This window comes from Pholcus phalangioides, unplaced genomic scaffold, assembly GCF_987345545.1.
Source record: "Pholcus phalangioides strain wild (caught in Gottingen) unplaced genomic scaffold, Ppha-v1.0 ptg000015l_1, whole genome shotgun sequence".
NCBI lineage: Eukaryota > Metazoa > Arthropoda > Arachnida > Araneae > Pholcidae > Pholcus > Pholcus phalangioides.
The window spans coordinates 105,508,808-105,526,280 of NW_028301608.1; the positions used below are offsets into that span (position 1 = coordinate 105,508,808).

At 35.2% G+C, this 17,473-nt stretch overlaps 1 protein-coding gene across 1 annotated transcript in view; it reads right to left on the reverse strand.

The window, feature by feature from the left end:
* La (La autoantigen-like) overlaps positions 1-17,009 on the reverse strand; it is a 31,304-nt gene extending 14,295 nt beyond the window's left edge. Inside the window, exons 1-8 of the mRNA XM_089245040.1 lie at positions 16,899-17,009; positions 12,954-13,069; positions 10,917-10,986; positions 9,124-9,164; positions 8,296-8,361; positions 6,517-6,618; positions 4,163-4,270; positions 1,281-1,381 (exon numbers count right to left, since the gene is read on the reverse strand). Of these exons, the coding sequence (XP_089101166.1) occupies positions 1,281-1,381; positions 4,163-4,270; positions 6,517-6,618; positions 8,296-8,361; positions 9,124-9,164; positions 10,917-10,986; positions 12,954-13,034 (569 nt within the window). The 5' untranslated portion in view covers positions 13,035-13,069; positions 16,899-17,009. The remainder of the gene's footprint in view (positions 1-1,280; positions 1,382-4,162; positions 4,271-6,516; positions 6,619-8,295; positions 8,362-9,123; positions 9,165-10,916; positions 10,987-12,953; positions 13,070-16,898) is intronic.
* Positions 17,010-17,473: the final 464 nt, after the last annotated feature.

Genomic DNA, 17,473 nt, shown 5'->3' on the forward strand with positions numbered 1-17,473 from the left:
GCATCCTGTTATTAGTACCTTTCAAGAAGGTTTATACATTCTTGACAAATTCATGAGGTTGTGCTATTGTTGTGTGTTTGCATGGGGGGTCAAAATGACCCCACCTCACTCCATTTGCATGACATATTTTTGTCTGATGGCCATAGTGTTGAGATCAAAATGTTGTCTCTGAAGAGAACCGGTTTTCTCGATAATGGTTTCAAATGAATGGTCAAATGTTGGATATCCAAGGTGAGCATTAGGATAGTACTCCCAGTAAATTGTACGTAGGATCTGTGGGATTCAACATCTCTGTGTTGTTTGCAAGTATTGTGTTTCGACTCAGAATAAGACTAAGTTTGGTGCTTGTGAAAATATATTTGTAGTAAATACCATTTTAGTTTGTAAATTTTATTTTCTGAGTATATTTTAATCACATCTGTTGTTTTTAATGAAAATTGTGATAAAAAAATTTAACACATAATTAAAAAAAAAATTAAAAAGTCATGTATCCCTCCATTTCTTTCAAGTGAGAGTCTTGATAAAAAAAAAATTCAAAAAATGATTAAAGAAATTTGAAAAATTTAGTGAATTCACGGGTGAATAAAGTTATGTAAAAAACCCATTGCTTTTATGAAGACTCTTTGTTGATTTTTAAAATGCATTAATATTTGCTGAGGTCAAAATGAGCCCCCCCCCCCTCCCATGACGCCAGTTACGCACAGAATTTTCACACCACCAGTCTGAGAAGTATGTTGTGCAGAATAAAATAAATAGAGGCAGAAGTTTAACATTAGAGAATAAACATTTGCAAACAAGACTTGAAAAAATATTGGGATTTATCACTATATAGAGTATTGTTATAACAAGGTTTCATTGTAATCGATTATTCAGTGTTTCAGTGACATCAATAAATAAGAGCTGTGAATAGCATTAGGAGGTACTCAATAGAAAAATACTATTTGACCAAAACCTGATCAAAAGAGCATGGCCAGATACGGGAAGCTCCCCACTCAGTAAAAAAAGTATTATTGGCATAGATGGGAGGGCAGAGCTGCACACTCACCATTTCAGAGGAGCCTGTATCTATTTTTGTGGGCAAGTGGTGCAAAATATGGGAAAGCTTTGTTATGGTCAGTGTCAGATTGCAATTGATCAACACAATGTATAAATATTGTAATAAAAAGTATATAGATATAATTTAATAAAAATTGATAAACAAAATTGCATGCGTTGTAGAGTTCATCAGAAGCCATTCAACCCTTAATTGTTAATAGAAAATAAGACTGATATGTACTCACTTTTTCTCTCTTAACAGATCAACACCATTGAATTTCACATCACTCATTTCCAGAAATGCATCTGCATCTTCCGCAGTTTTGAATGTAACAAACACAGAGCCCTGCATAAACAATTAAAATAGCAACAATTTAGTCATCATATATTCTGTAAAAAGTTATCGAACATAAGACATGAAAAACACCTAGTGTCTCGGAATAGGGCACATATTTCCCTGCATATAATCTGCAGATCCTGCATATAATTATGTTTAAAAGCATGGGAATTTCTTGTTGAGGATTATTTATTGTCTTATCTGCACACCTCCCTCTCTCCCAAAAGGTTTGAATAAAAATTTAAAAACTTAATTTGCAAAAAAATATGTTTGATGGCATAGAGGAGAGTATAGGAAAAATCAATATACAGTAAAACCTTCCAACAACGGTCACTAATGGGACCGTAACAAATGTGTTATTAAGAATGGCTGTTTTTCAGGGGGGAAAAACCTTAAAATTTATGTGATCTATATAACATACAAAATTATAATCCATTCTGTAATTGATTACAATTATATAATTTATTTCATTAGAATATATGATTTTTTTGACACTGTAATAGAATAACTGATTAACTGACAGGACTGCAATATAACAACGGCCCACATGTAAAAGTCAGAAATCATCACTCAAAAACAAATATTTACCTTTTGTTGTTTTCGATCGGCAATCGGCAGTGGTAGTTGTGTGGCGACGATCAAGGTCGATCATGATGTTGCCGGTTTACAGTCATGATATGTAAATAACATTACCTTGAAGCCGATTGGCTTGTCAGACATGTGCAGCTGGGAGTTTTCCCCCCTTAAATACCGGCCCATACGCTGTCACGATCACTTTTTCTCCACCACCAGTTCTACTTCAACTGCTATTACTCACTCTACCGTTTAGGTAGTTTTACTGTTCTCGACTTAGGTCATTAAATTAATACCTGAAAAATGTTACCAATTAGATAACAGATCTTATTGTTCCCGGCAGGTCCAGTTGAAATGCTTTTAATGAAGTCTCAATTTTTCTAAGAAAAATCTAAGTTTTGCAGTTCAGCTCTGACAAGTGGCTACGGTTCCTGATAGGTTTCTCAATGGCAAAACCCTGAAAGGTTTCAGGATATACTGACTGCTGATGATGCCCAGCTCTTCTCCACCTTCCAACATTTGTGTGATGTGATCATCATGCTGTTCATCAAACTCTTGGGGATCTTCTAGCAGTTACCGACTGCCAGAAATTTCACCCTTTAAATTCTCCGACATTATAAGGGGATGCCAAAATTCATGCTTGCCCCAACTGATGTAGCATCTAGTTGCAGCCCTGTTTATTTGATCTACAGCACTATTTTGGATCCTAAAATTTAGGCGACTTTGCAAGAGAACCTGACGTGGACTAGATTGTGTACCAGCAACCACAAATAGTTATTTATTCTTGTACATGATCAACTACACCATACATGCTTAACATATGGTGTACGGGCCAAATGTAACCCCCTCGAAGTCATCTGATGGCCCCAGATCTCAAACCTAATTTTGTAAAATTAAACTAAACGACACATTTCCTGGGTCCACCAGCTGGCTGCCTGAACTTTTGAGAGCCACCCAGCTGCAGTTGTCTTGTACTGGCCCTAACTAAAGGGCACATTCTCAGATCACTTTAGTGAACTGTAGCACATTTGCAGATCTCACTTAAGTGACCCGCGGCACAACTATAGATCACTTAAATGACCCTTTTCCCTTCATTACCTTCAATATACTCATCTGTCCGACCAGACATGGAAAGGGCTGTCCCTTCCGGGATATAATATATTATCTAGCATTTATACCAAGGAAAAGAGCATACATAATTTTCCCCCTCCCATATAGCTCAAAGGGAGAGAGAACTCCCTTGAAAATTTTTCTCATAGCAAGAATGTTTTTTTCCTTCCCCGACTCCATGATAAAAGTGGCCATTGTTCCAAAATTGCTGTTCTGAGGTTATCTGTAAAGTACATGGGAAGCGTTCGTTTCCAATGAAATGTGGCTGTTGCTCGGAGGTGGCAGTTAGAGGAGGTTTTAATGTATTTTTTTCAAACAAAAACATGCCAATCACAATTCCTTCAATTTTATTTTAAAAATTAACAACATTTGCATCTTCAAATCATAGAAAAAAATTACATTAATTTTCTTCATATCACATTTTTAATTTAATTGTAATAAAATCTCTCTCAGCCAGCCTTAAGAAATGTACATATATATAAATAATGGTACATGTACTTTGTAAGCATTTCTCCCAGAAATTTCTAACAAAGTTTACATATAAAGTAATTGGCCACTCATTCCTCCAAATTTGACATCCTGGGTTATAGCACGCTTAGCCCCTACCCTTGTAAATACATCATTGCATGTGTGCGAGTAAGTCACTCGTACATCATTTGGTCACTCACATGATTGCACATTTTCTTGGTCAGTCACTGATCTGATATTACCACTGCCCTTACTATATCATTCCCATAATCTCCATAATCTCACACGCACACTCTACGTCACAGGAATTCTCTTTTTCCACCTGCAGTGCCCGTTACCATAATCAACTTTTATCCACAGCTTCCCTGAAAAGTTTAACAAAGAATCTGAGAAATCTTAATTAGTGGTGTACAATTTTGAGAAGCCCTGCTCTAGGTCACTCTTTTGGTCATTCCCATGATCACACTAACTCTAAGTCCCTCACTCATCTAGTCCTTTGCTCTCTGGGTGAAGGTGGAAATTTGGTTTTACCGCCTGTAGCATAGGTAGAGAGAGAAGGAGGGCGGCTCTGACCGTACTTGGTGACAAATTATAAAAATTATGGACTTTGTTCAATAAATTTTTTAAAAAAATGGTTACCTTGAACTTTTTGTTTGGTCTTCTTCTCATAAGAATATTTTCAGGATTTTTGTAGGGCTTGAAGAAATCTAAAAGCTCATCAAGCGTAGTGGTTTCTTTGAAACCTTTCTGAAATGTAAAAATAAAAAAAGTTGAATTCACTAATAATGACTAAACTAATGCAACAAATTATGCAGCAATGCATTATTGGAAATAATCATTCATATTAAAATTCATCATGAAATTTGTGTATGGAGCTTTTTTATACAGTCAAACTTGCTTTTATAATGACACTTCGGCTATAACATTAATAATGGGCGGTCTGGACTGATTCTCATAGAGTTAATGAACCTTACTCATAATGATGAAAACATCATGAACTCGGATATAACATTTTTCACTGCTTTTGTTTAATGACATTTTTAAAAGAAATTACTAGAATTATAGCTCATTGCATTAGTGAATGTTCTTCTGTCGTTGCCTAATATTGAAAGGAAAAAAAAGATCCTATGTGATTGACATTCTAAATTGCTTCTCATTAACACGACCCATACATCGGGGTAGACAAATCCCAGGCATCAGGTCACCTACACAATTTTCTTTGAGTAGTTACTAAATTGCAGGCTAAGAGCAGCACAAAATGTTTGGAACCTATAGCGGCATGAAAGAGGGTCAGTATGCCCTGAAAAAGTCAAAAGCATTATTTTGGACCTTTTTTTCCTGGTAAAAAATTTTTTGGCACCTAAACATTTTTTCTGGTGCTTAGATTGCTTTGAGATTTGTCCAGTCCTGCCATACATTGTTCTTACAGTATTTTTGTCATTTGAAATTTTCTTCATAAAATTGTACTGTTTTCCCAGTATTTTTAACGAAGCTTAAATTGAATTCTCAATTTTTACCAGAAGCAGGGATGAAGGTAATTTTCATAATTTATACATCTTCCATGTAATACATTTTAAATCACTGCAGACACACTGTATCTTAGTATTTCTTGCCAAGGGTTGTTTAAGAGAAGTATTTATGGATTTCGTTGATAATTAGCAAATATTTTTGTCAAGAATCAGCAACTTCTCATATGTATAATGGCAAAATTTCTCATATTTTTTCTCAACCAAGAATGGTCGCCCCTAATCATGAAATAATGCACGGCATCTGATAACATTTTTTGTCAAAAAAAAGTCTTCAAAACTTCAACCTCGGACACAGCTGCACATCTGTTATAGCAGCAAAAATTTGCAGAATCTTCAATGCTGTTACAACAGCGTTTGACTGTATGGTCTATCATGTCTTTTTGATCTGCATGTATGAGACAAAGAAATGAGCTCACCATATCATACAAGGGCAGGGTTGGCAAAAACTCAGGTTTTTTTTAGAAAAAAACCAACCCACTGGACTTTTTTTCATGGTTTCTAAGATTTTTTTTCGGCTTTGTGATACTGGAGCACGAGGAAAGCAAATTCTATATGATGCAGCTTACATAAATACAATAGACCTAGTAATTAATGCATGGCAATTATTTATGTAATTATTATATCAATGACGGCTCCTTACAGAAAATTCTGGAGGTGGGGGCAAAATCGTTTTGCATCTTATGATAAATGGGTTTATAACGAGTTTTTTCAAGGGTTTTTCTCTAACCCCTATAATCTAAATAGCACTGAATACACAGATTTATTAATGCACTTCTCTCTAGATAAAGTATGACAATGCAATAACACACAATTTAGAAAGCATACTATTTGCAAGTAAGTGCAATTTTAAGGTGTAGTTTTTGGTGAGTTTTTTCATGGGATATTTCAAGGGTTCTTCAGGTTGGGCAAAATCAGACCAACCCTGCACAATGGAGACATCTGCAAACTCAACTGGGTAATGTACAGTGTAAAATAAAATGTTATTTTAAATTCTATCCCTCTCCCCATCCAATTGTAAAAATGTCTGTCTAGCCTTTGGTCCAATTCTTTTTAGACAGTGTTTTTAGTATTTTATAAAAGTTATCTTTGAATTTTCAGAAGTACTTATAATTAATTTTTCATAGAAATCAATGGAAAATCAAGTTACGCCTAATAAATGCAATTAAGGAATAAATCATCTTTATTTACAGTGTTCTCAGCAAAATCAACTTAATCACTTCCCGGCCAAAACTCGGAAAAAAATACTAATATAATTCAAATAACCTTCCCTAATTTCAAATTTTTTGTTTAGTTTGTTTTTCCCCCTTCACAGAACTTTTCCCTGTGATCTTTATCAAATATTTTACATTTTCCCAGATTTCATCTTTCTCTAGAAACCCTGTAGTATTACTTAAAAATTCAACAAAAAAAAAAATAAATAAATTGAAAGTGTCATGTAAATAACGGAGATTAATTAATACACACCACATAAATACTTCTGCGATTTAACTCTTCACGGGTTTTCTCATTGCTATCAGGCAATGGCTTTGATAATGATCTTCTTATCATGGTTCCATCTTCACTGACCTAAAAGAAAATCAAATCATGAAAATACAGTGTTCATCAAGTTCACCTATAGCATGAAATTACACCAAAACCGCTTCTGATGTAAAGTTTAAAAATTTAAATTTAGATCATTCAGAGACTAAAAAAACACATTGTCATGCAAGTTAGTACCACATTAAGAATCTACATTACATAGGCAATTAAGTATTTGTGGTGAAATACTAAACTATTACGCTCCTATTCTAATAAACATTTCTGAATAGGCTGTTATGTGTACTTTTTTTTAACACATTGTCAATGAGAAGTGGGAGAAAAGAGTTTTCAATCTGCCATAAGTTAATGACGAGGGACAGGTAAAGGTATTTTATTTCCTTTAGCACAGTAAATGTGGGATAGGGACACGATTTACTTCCTGCAATTATAACCAGTTCTTGGAAAACCAAAAAAAGAAATAATTTAGGAACAATTCAAATTCTTTTTGGAGCTAAGCATTTTTTTATTTTCCACTTGTTTAGGCAAAGGACTTTCAACACCTGACAACCCTTTTCCGCGTTAGTAGACAATGTTGATATAATTTTTAAAAAAAATTTGTCTTCAGATTAATTTAATAATTGAATATATAATTTTAGTCACCAATGCCAATTTTCTAGCCACCACGATAACCTGGCACCTGGGATTTGTTACAAACCTGGTTATAATCTGAAATACCGGATATTTTTCCCATGAATTCAATAAAACAATGAAAGACTACGATGACAAATCTATATATATGATTTTCTGTGCGTATTTTCTCCGCACAAATCTACAATTTTAGACCGATCATCAAATCTTGCATACATACTAAGAAAACCAGACTTGAATGATAGGTTACTTTAAAAGTTTGTCAGGGCTGGGCCCAAAATGGCCAAAAAACTGTCAGGCAACAAAGGTTTGTGAGCCTCAACAACTTTGTGAATGTTTACTTTGGTGTCGTGGTTCTCTAACAATGTGTCTGACATGTTTATTCCTTTACAATTTTACAATGGTTTGTCACTTCTTTAATGATCCCGATACATGAAGAAAACCCAGGCAGCACTGGTATTATAGCTAGTTCAATACATAGTTGAAGCTTATCTTTATGCACTCAGACTTGCACAATTGGTCCTTAAAATGGTAAATTCACAAATGGGAAAGACATTAAAAGAAATGACATTTTACAACAAATAAAAATTTTTGCAATTTATATTAGCATGTGTACCAACATAAATAAATCATACAGTAATATGGTTTCAATAAGTCCTAGAAAAGGAAGAAAAAACAATTTGTAAGAAAAAAAATACCTGGCTACTAAAAAATTTCACTGGTGCCCAATTTTTAACCCTACATTTGTCCATCCTTCATTTGCTATAAATGAGTCTAATTTAATGTACATCACCATGAGAAATCTCTCAATACGAATCCAATTTATGTAGAACTTGACAAATTAGAAAAAAAATGGGTGCCAGCCAAATTTCTCTCCAAACTAACTTTTTTCTGACCCGAAAAAGACAGTCCAAAATATTTTTTCTCTTTTCTGACACTTGGTGATCCTTATTTCACTGCGGTAGACACTGACACGGATTCATGCATTTGGAAAATTTTGTGTATTGTTCGTCAGATAATTTTTTTAACCATGGTGACACAATATTTGTCAAGCCATGAATTCATGAAATTACTTACCTCCATCAGTTGATTTGGAGATTTTTTCAGAGCATCAGTTATTACAGCAGAATCATCTGATAATTGCTAGAACAAAAAAATTAATATTCATACAACAATTTCAATATATACAAATGATTTACCACAGAATCTTGATGAAAAAAATATAAAATGTCACATTAAAGTTGATTTCAGTTTTCTTTTTGTACATTTTCCAACCCGATTGCATCCTACCTATGGATTCGCTCCCCAAAGCAGAATGTTTAGCACTATTCTGCAACGAGATCTCTGACGAAATGTTCTGCGGTAAAAATCTCCATATATGTAATAGTGCATTTTTGTACTTTTTCTTAAAATTCTTCCAAACTGTTCTGCAGTAGCACTAATTGTTCTGTGACGTACGTCGCAGATTTTGGCACATTCTGCTTTGGGGGATTTGCTATCCATCCTGTACCATCATGCATCTATTAAACAAAGCTAGTTTTAACCTACCACAAAATTGTACTACAGTCAAATCCTGTTTTAACAAATAGCAAAAAAATCTTGTTTTAACAAATAGCAAAAAAATCTTGTTTTAACAAAAACTTTAATCCCCCAGATAAGTTTACATAGCAACAATGCAAAAACCTGGAATTCCTTTATGACAAAATTTTGTTACAACAAAGTGATTTCTTTGGTCTCTTGGAGTTTGTTATAACGAGATTCGACTGTACTATGCTCCCCGCAATAAGCCACTAACAATTTCACTGATTATTTTGCTCCCATATGCAAGCGGGTTAAAAATTTTCAACTAAAACTCAACCCTTTTAGGAATCAGGAATATTTCAACATAACCTATCAGATACTAACCTTGAGTCTGTTGAATTTCAGCAAAATTTCCATTGGAATCCCTTCAGTTGGTTAAGACTAATAAAATGAGATTGATTGCAAATGCGCCAATAAATATTTAAAACATAAAATATAGGAAAACCCCTCTTTTGTGAACACCAGCAGGACAAAAAAAATTATTCCATAAAAGATGGGGGTGACCTCTAATCAGGGGTCTGAAATACATACTTTTACTATGAAAGGGGAAATTATTTGGCCCTAGAATAGGGGCGATCTCATCTGAGGGGAGGCCATTAACAGGGGTTTTACTGTACACACGTTATGCTGTCAGTCCGGCATAGTCAAAAAACGAACAGCCATTTTTCACATTACTCTGACACTTAGCCACTATTCAAAGTAACTGGCCAGTTGATGATCACTTCAAAAAGATGCCACACTTCAGAGACATGAAACATGAAAAAAAAAATTTTGTGCAAGCAGAGATCTGTCCACTTAAAATCCTGCTTTTGTGAAAATGTTCCCTATTTTTTGCTAAGAGTACCATATCTGCCAGTGTTTAAGCTGACCCCCACTTGAGCACCACCAAAACCTTACTCCATGGAAGAACTCCCCCCATAAATAAGATGACGACAACCCCCCCCCCCCCAATTTCAGATAATAAAAAACACTTGGCTTATACATGAGTATATATGCAGTAGTTTTGTCGAAATTGAAATAATCCAGTAAACTAGATGGTTTTGTTAATTTGTCTTTTGTGTTCAAAAAAAAATTCCAGAATTTTGTGAAGGAATCATTTTTGAAAATTCGAAATTTTCAAATTCCAAAAAATGGACCTGAATTCAAGGCTAGACAGGCAAGTCATATATATATATAAAGTTTTCAACCTATGAACAACTACTACTTAATTGGACATGAACCTTGTTAAATTTCACTACTGAATTTCTAATGAATCAGTACATGAAAAAATATGTGTGGCCCTTAGTGTATTATATTGTCATAGTTGTGCTTGTTTAGTGTTCTTGCTGTTGCTGCAAATTGTCCTCCACATTTTAGCGATAAAATTATTATTAAAGTGAAGATGATAAATGCTTGAATTTTTATGTAACATATTGTGTTGAAGGTCTGCCTGTTTGCTGCAGGCACTTTTTCAAATGGTCAAATGGAAGACCAGCTTCTATTTGAGCCTCAAATTGACAAACCGCAGAAAACCAACTTCAGCCGAACTGTAATTTAGTTAAAATAAAGTAAATGTTTAAAAATTTTTTTTATGAACTAATATAAAACCAACCAATTGGCATATGAAAATGTGGGGTCTGCAGTGAAGTGATTGTAATCATGTTTTTTTTTCAAATACTATAAATATTTTATGAGTTTTGGAAAGTTATTATTGCAGCTTCCAGAGAAAGAGCATACCCTCAAATATTTTTCTCAATGAGAGCATTCTCTACAATAGAAGTCTTCACTTTTCTCAGTCCCGAGCATGAAGCCTACCCTGAGAAGCCTTATGGCAAGTTTGGCATGCAAATGCATAAAATGATTTCAATCCTTGAATACAATTCCTGCAAGGTATTTAATTTGAACGTTGATCAAGTGCTCGTGAGCAATGGGTTGAAGATGCCTGCTCTATAAGATAGCGTTAAGATTTGAAATTCTCTAAAGCAAATTGATTTTCCTCCTTGCTTTTATATCAATTTTTAAACTGTATTGCAGCAGCCATTTTAAGAAATTCTGAATTAAAACAAAGTTTTCTTTGAGCGATGTGCACACAGAATATACAATAGAATATATAAAATACAAATTTAATAAAAGGATACATCCATCATTTTCTTTCATTTTCTCCGTCAAGAACTTGTCCTTCTGCAAATTATAGTCACCGAAGTAATACTACAAGTTGTTGAAAAAAAGATTAAGTTAATAACAATGCATGAAGAAAATTATATTAAAAATACATAATTACATCCTCAAAATCAAGGCTTGACAAGCGCCAGGTTGCCAGACTACAAAATCAGCATTGCCACCTAAAATTTTCTATGTGTGATTATTAAATTAAAGTCTGAAAAAAGTAGAAATCTTGTTAGCATGGCCCAAAAAAAGTAGAAAGAAGTTTTTAGTAGTGACTCCTAAAAATTTGGCTAGCGTCTAATCTCCCCCGAATTTGTCAAGCCCTGGTTGTGATTTTGTTTTGAATTTTTTAAAATTATTTTATGTAAAAAATATGATTATCATATGCAGTTAGATGTGAATAGAATATGAAATTGAATATGGTTATCATTCTCAGCATTGTTTCGTCAAATATCTATTTCGATGAAAATTTGGAGTTGGTAGATAGATACTGGCAACAATTCAATTTTGCAGGAAAAAATTTTATCAAGTGACACCACTTTTATCAGATATAATGGCGAGCTATAAGAGCTGAGAGATTGGCGAAGTGCAAAATCTACTGAAATGTATACTTTGACAAACACCCTGATGTCAGTAATGTATTACAAACAAAAAAGGCTAAATTTCTTCTGAACTAAATTTTTTTCTTCAATAATTTAATTTTAAACTTCGCCAAACTTTCAGAGCTTATAACTTTCCGTTAAATCCAGATATTTCAAAGGAAAAATGTCACTCAATGGAATTTTTTCCTGCTCTTTCTCTAAATATGTGCTTAGTTTCCACGTAGATGTTTCAGAAACTGCACAAATGTATGTGTTTTTTCAGATACATTTTTCTTCCATAATCCATTTTCCCACCATAACTTGAAAACTGTTAGAGATAAGACAGGGATGCTGTGGCGTTTTATGTTCCACTTGAAATAGTCTATCACCCATCTTCATTTGGCAGATTATTCAGAGTTCACCCTGCGTATAGTATACCAAGGCTTGACAAATCCCAGGTCGCCACGTGAACAAGAAAATCAGTATTGGTGGCTAGAATTCCTTGCATGTGATTGTAAGATTGAAATGAATGGATGCCAAATAATTTCCCGTTTCACTGCAACGTGTCTCTTAAAATGAGAAGGGGCCATTACGTCGAAGAAAAGTCTAAAAACATTATTTGAGACCAGTTTTGTTAAGCAAAATCCGTGCTTGGCTCCTTAGAAATTTGGCTGGCGCCTACATACTTTCTTGATTTGTCAAGCAGTGCTGAAAATATACAGGCAAATTTGATTTAAACAGACAAGTTATTGTGTAGGGATCAAATGAAAACTTTTCTAAATCGTTTAATTTCACCAAAAAAAATTCCACTAAATTAACCAACTTGACTGGGCAAATATTGCCCAGGGTAAATTACGAAGACAACATGAAGTGCTGTAAAGATGTTCAGAACTCATTCGAAAATAAGAATTCGCAAGGTTTTACTGTTTGAAACAAAGGTGCTCAACCTTTTTGAAAGTGGGCCACTTCAATGGCATGAAAACATTTAAATATTTGGCCATTTAAGTGATTAGGAACAGACACAGCAAAATTTTAGATCATTTAAGTTAAGAAATGTGCTGTGGTCCAATTAGAGTGATCTGTAAGTGTGCCATGCCACAGGACACTTGAAGAAACCATAAATGTGCCAGGGTCAATTAAATGACCTCGAAATGTGCACTAATTGAACAGTAAATGTATCACAGGAGGCTTAACTGAATAGTGGAACACTTAAGTGATCTGTAAATGTGCTCTGTAGCACACTTAACTGGACAGTAAACATGTCGTGGGCCATTAAGTGATCTGGTAATGGTGCCGCTTAGTTCATTTTTAGAAAATGAGGTTTCAGGTCACAAGCTACATTTTGCCTGCAGACCATGAATTGAGCATGCATGGTTTAAGATATACAAAAGTAGAATATAATAAAAGAATCAATGAAATTTTACTTACTTCGATCTGACGGATAATTTTACCCTCCAGCTCTGTAACAGGATCTACGCATTCGATATCCGCTGCCTCTTCAGTACCCATGGTTGTTTTATAAATGAAGCACTGTTTTTTTCCTCCTTCATAATCAAAATTAAATCATTAATGTGCATAAAATAACAATTGAATTATATCAATAACAAATAAAATTTTGCACAAACTTTTAAACGATCTTAACTAGCTTTCAACAGGAGCCAGGACCGATATGTTATCAAGATGCCTGCCAATTAGCAATGAAAAAAAACCATCTAATTCTTGCATGCCAAAGCAGAATGTCTTGAAAACTGACATGTCGCAGAATAATCTCAGGGGTCCTCCGTACAAATATTTTATCGGTTGAAAAAAATACTGCTGCTTAAAATCACAAGCCCAAAAAATATAGTACCAGGCTACCACCAAAAGTGCTCTCAATTATGGCATTTTGAAAAGGCGTCCCAATGATCATCTCAATAACTGACCAGTTCCCAGAGAACTTTTGCTTGATTACTGTAACCTCAAAGTGTATGACAGCAAGAGCTTTTTTTTTTGCGTTCAGAAATATTAGTCTATTTTAGGTCCCTGGAACCACGGTTTGTAAAAGAACCAGGATCCATAACGAGTGAAATATATATAATGTGGGATTCACTAATAAAATTCTTACGCTGTGGATACGTAAACAGAGCTGGACATTTATTGAGTGACAGCAGAAATGACATCACTTTTGCGTCCATTCTGCAAGCGCATGAGTACAGTCGAATCCCATTATAACGAAACTTCAAGAGACTGGAGAAATAGTTTTGTTATAACGAAATTTTGTTAAAAAGGGATTTCAAGTTTTTACATTCTTCCTATGTAAACTTATCTGAGAGATTAGAAAAGTGTTCATTAAGTGGTAAAAAGTGTTAAGTAGTGGTTAAAGTGTTAAGTAGTGGTGGTGGTCATGTGATCTGACATATATGCACCTTGTTTCAACAATATTCTGTATATATTCCTTCTGCGTCACACCTTCAAATATCAAGTACAATGTCAAGCTATTGGTGTAGTAACTATTGCAAGATGGCCAACAATGTGCAGCACAATGTGTATTAAATCAGTAAGAGGATGGATACACTGCACCAGAAGTTTATTCGGTGTACGCAGAGTCAGTTTTAGACATTTTTCAAGAGTGTAAACAAAATTTTGGTGATTTTAAAAAAAACATTGCCCCCTTCAGATGACGCTGTAAAAAAATCTACACATTCAGGTGATATTTGTATGGTTCGCAGGATTCAAGGTCCAGCCCTGGGTGTACGGCAGAAGACTTACTGGAAGTGATGACACTCCTTGCCATACATGTGATATCACAAGTTTATTTGATGTATGGCAGATCCAAATCATAAAAATTATCCACAAGAAATTATTATTATTTAATACATCATAACGGGAATCTGGGGGAATCGAGGCTATTTCAGCTCCCCCCTCCCCAAATAAATTTTAAGAGGGGCTGAGCGCTCCCAATAACTAATGAATATACACAATGCAACACCTCCCCCCATACGAGCTTGAGTTCTACATATATTGGATGTTTTCTTCATGTCGACACCTCCGCCAACTATTACTTGACCAAGTACCAACTCTGGCCATATCAATATATTGCAATTTACTGTCATTGAATTGGGCTGGAAATAAAGGTGCCATCTATTGGTGGTCACCTCAAGCTCATTAGGAATAATATCTTATCTATATTCTCACCTGGTTTTTAACCTGGGACTGTAGACAAGCCTCTTGGCACCAAGGCACACCTCTGCCAACTGGACCAAGAGCGGATGCTACCGGAGTCCCAATTTACAAATTTTTTAACATCAACATGTTGTCACTAATACGCTCTCGGGATGGACACCCAGAAGTGACGTCACTTCCTGTTCACATCGAATTTTCATCCGGTACCATATAAATATTCACAATGATCAAATAAGCAGTAATAAAATCAGTGGCGTTAAAGCAGTAATAAAATCTCAAGTCAAGCACCCTCAGCTCTGAAAAAAATGTCAGACATCCTTGAATAATGCATAATCACTCGGCACGACCATAAACCGTACACAACAAAATCAGCCCCATTTTGTATTGAACAATTTCTCCGCTGGGTGTCACAAAATTCGGCTAAAAACGTTCTTTACAATATTGATCATTTTAGTGTATGCAGGTCACTTTATGGATCGGTAAATAAGTCTCACAGATCACTTATGTGACCTGTAAATGAGCTGTGGGTCACAAGAGATCTGTGAATGAAAGGCTGGTCACCTGAGTGATCTGTAAATGCTTCACTGATCACTAAAGTGACCACGGAGCACTTGTGATCTGAAAATATGCAGCGGATCTCGAGGGATCTGTAAATGTGCCGCTTAGTTCAGTTTTACAAAGTTAGGTTTCAGGTTGCGGGCCACGTCAGATGACTCTGAGGACAATGCTTGGTCTGCAGGCCACCCCTAAAACAATGTTTTGCATTGTTATGCAACGAACTCTCGGCTGATTGGAAATGTTCTACGGTAAAAATCTCCATAATAGTGTTTTTCTTACATTCTTAAAATACTTCCAGGTTGTTTTGCAATAGCGCTAATTATTCTGCAACAAACGTAACAGATTTTGACATATTTTGCTTTGGGATGGGCCACTAAACCACACATGTACCTTGTCCACAATTTCTCTGCAGAATTTCTAACGAATTAGTACATGATGGAATGAGCATGTACGTGTTGTGAACCTAACATGAAGTTTGCTACTGTGTTATGTTTGTTATGTATAGTGCTGCAATCCATAAATTTTTCTAGCTATGAGGGAGGTGTAATGATCGAGTAACTGTTCCATTGTGGGCTTGTTGCTTCTTGTGGCGAGACTTTTTGAAGGGGAGATCAGCTCGCATTCACGCCTCGAAGTTGGGAACCGCAGAAAACCAACCAACTTTGTGGCGATGCTAGGGTGCGAGCCCAGGTCCTTGCAATACAAATTCATCACTATGACCACTCAACCACTACGGCAGTTTAAAAGTTAATGACAGCAGTGGGATGGTGACTATGGTCCGTGGGCTATAAGTTGAGCATGTATGATATTGATGTTTATACAAAAATTGACACATTTTTAAGACAAATAAAATTTAATTGATCGAATGGTTGACGCGTTTCGGCTCTACAATGAAGCTGTCATCAGGACCTCGTGGTCAGAATTCACACGAATGAGTTTTGAAGGGGCGATGTTTATGTCTGGTGGTCCGGAGAGTTCACCTTTGTATCATTCGAGTGGTCTTTGCAACAGATGGCACTGCAGTTCAAAGTGTTGAAAATTCTATCTCAACTGTGGTTAATAAAGCCTATCCAAGCTGACGAAATAGGTGGCGTGTTCCTTCCACCATTAACGAGGAAATCCTGTCATGTTCTGATGAAGTATCCCTTGAGAGTCAACCAAGGTAAGTCGTAAATTAAAACCAGGCAAAGTTCTAATTTTTGCGACGATATTGGTTGGTGTTCTTATCATTCCACCAGTAACCCTACCAAACAGCGCCAAATCAGGCCTGGCGATAAAAAAAAGAAATAGTCGCCAAGCAGAGGGAATCAACTTTTTCCTTCAATGAACTAGGAATTGGATCTCAATGACTACAATCAATATTTTTGCGTCTACCGCAAAGTTTGAAGCTCCTTGAAGCAACAAAACCCAACACCCAACTATTAATAAACACGGAAAACGAACAAAACCTCGAGAAATCGCACTGGAGTAACCGGAAGTAAAACAATTATTGTACTACTCCACGTGGGGCACAACATTGTAGGGTTGATGATTAGCTCGAGTAATAATGTATATATATATAATTAGCCTAAGGTGATTTAAATTCTAAAAGTAACTAAACACAACTATTAGGTCTCAATAATAACATGTTGAAAACGTGACACATTGACTTACAGTAAGTTACCCGGGTCGTCTCAAGCAATCACGTGCAATAAATAAGGAAGCGCAACAGTAATCATTCAAGGATTGAACGCACACACGCCGGCGGAGATCAAGTTCAAGTTTAACGAACAGAGGATCAATCAGTTTAAAATATATAATACGAATAATACATTTTATGATGTGATCATGATATAAATTATGATATAATTAATAATGATATAAATAACACATAAAATATAATAAAATATTTACCTGAGCAACTTAGTGTAAAGTTGTAGATATGGTTGTTCATATGGTCACGATGTTAGTTCAAACTGTGTGCCCATATGAATAGTCAATTAAAGGGACATGCTGACATTTTTACGATGTCACGAGATCTGATGATTATTAGAGCCCGGATTATATGCACTAAAACAGTAGCAAAATATGCTCTAAAACTATGCAAATATGCGCATAAAAATGCAAAAATATGCACTTATAAATACGAAAATGTGCACTTATAAATACAAAATGTGCACTTAAAAGGCCAAAATGTGTACTTAAAAGACCAAAATGTGCACTTAAAAGGCCAAAATATGCACTGAAAA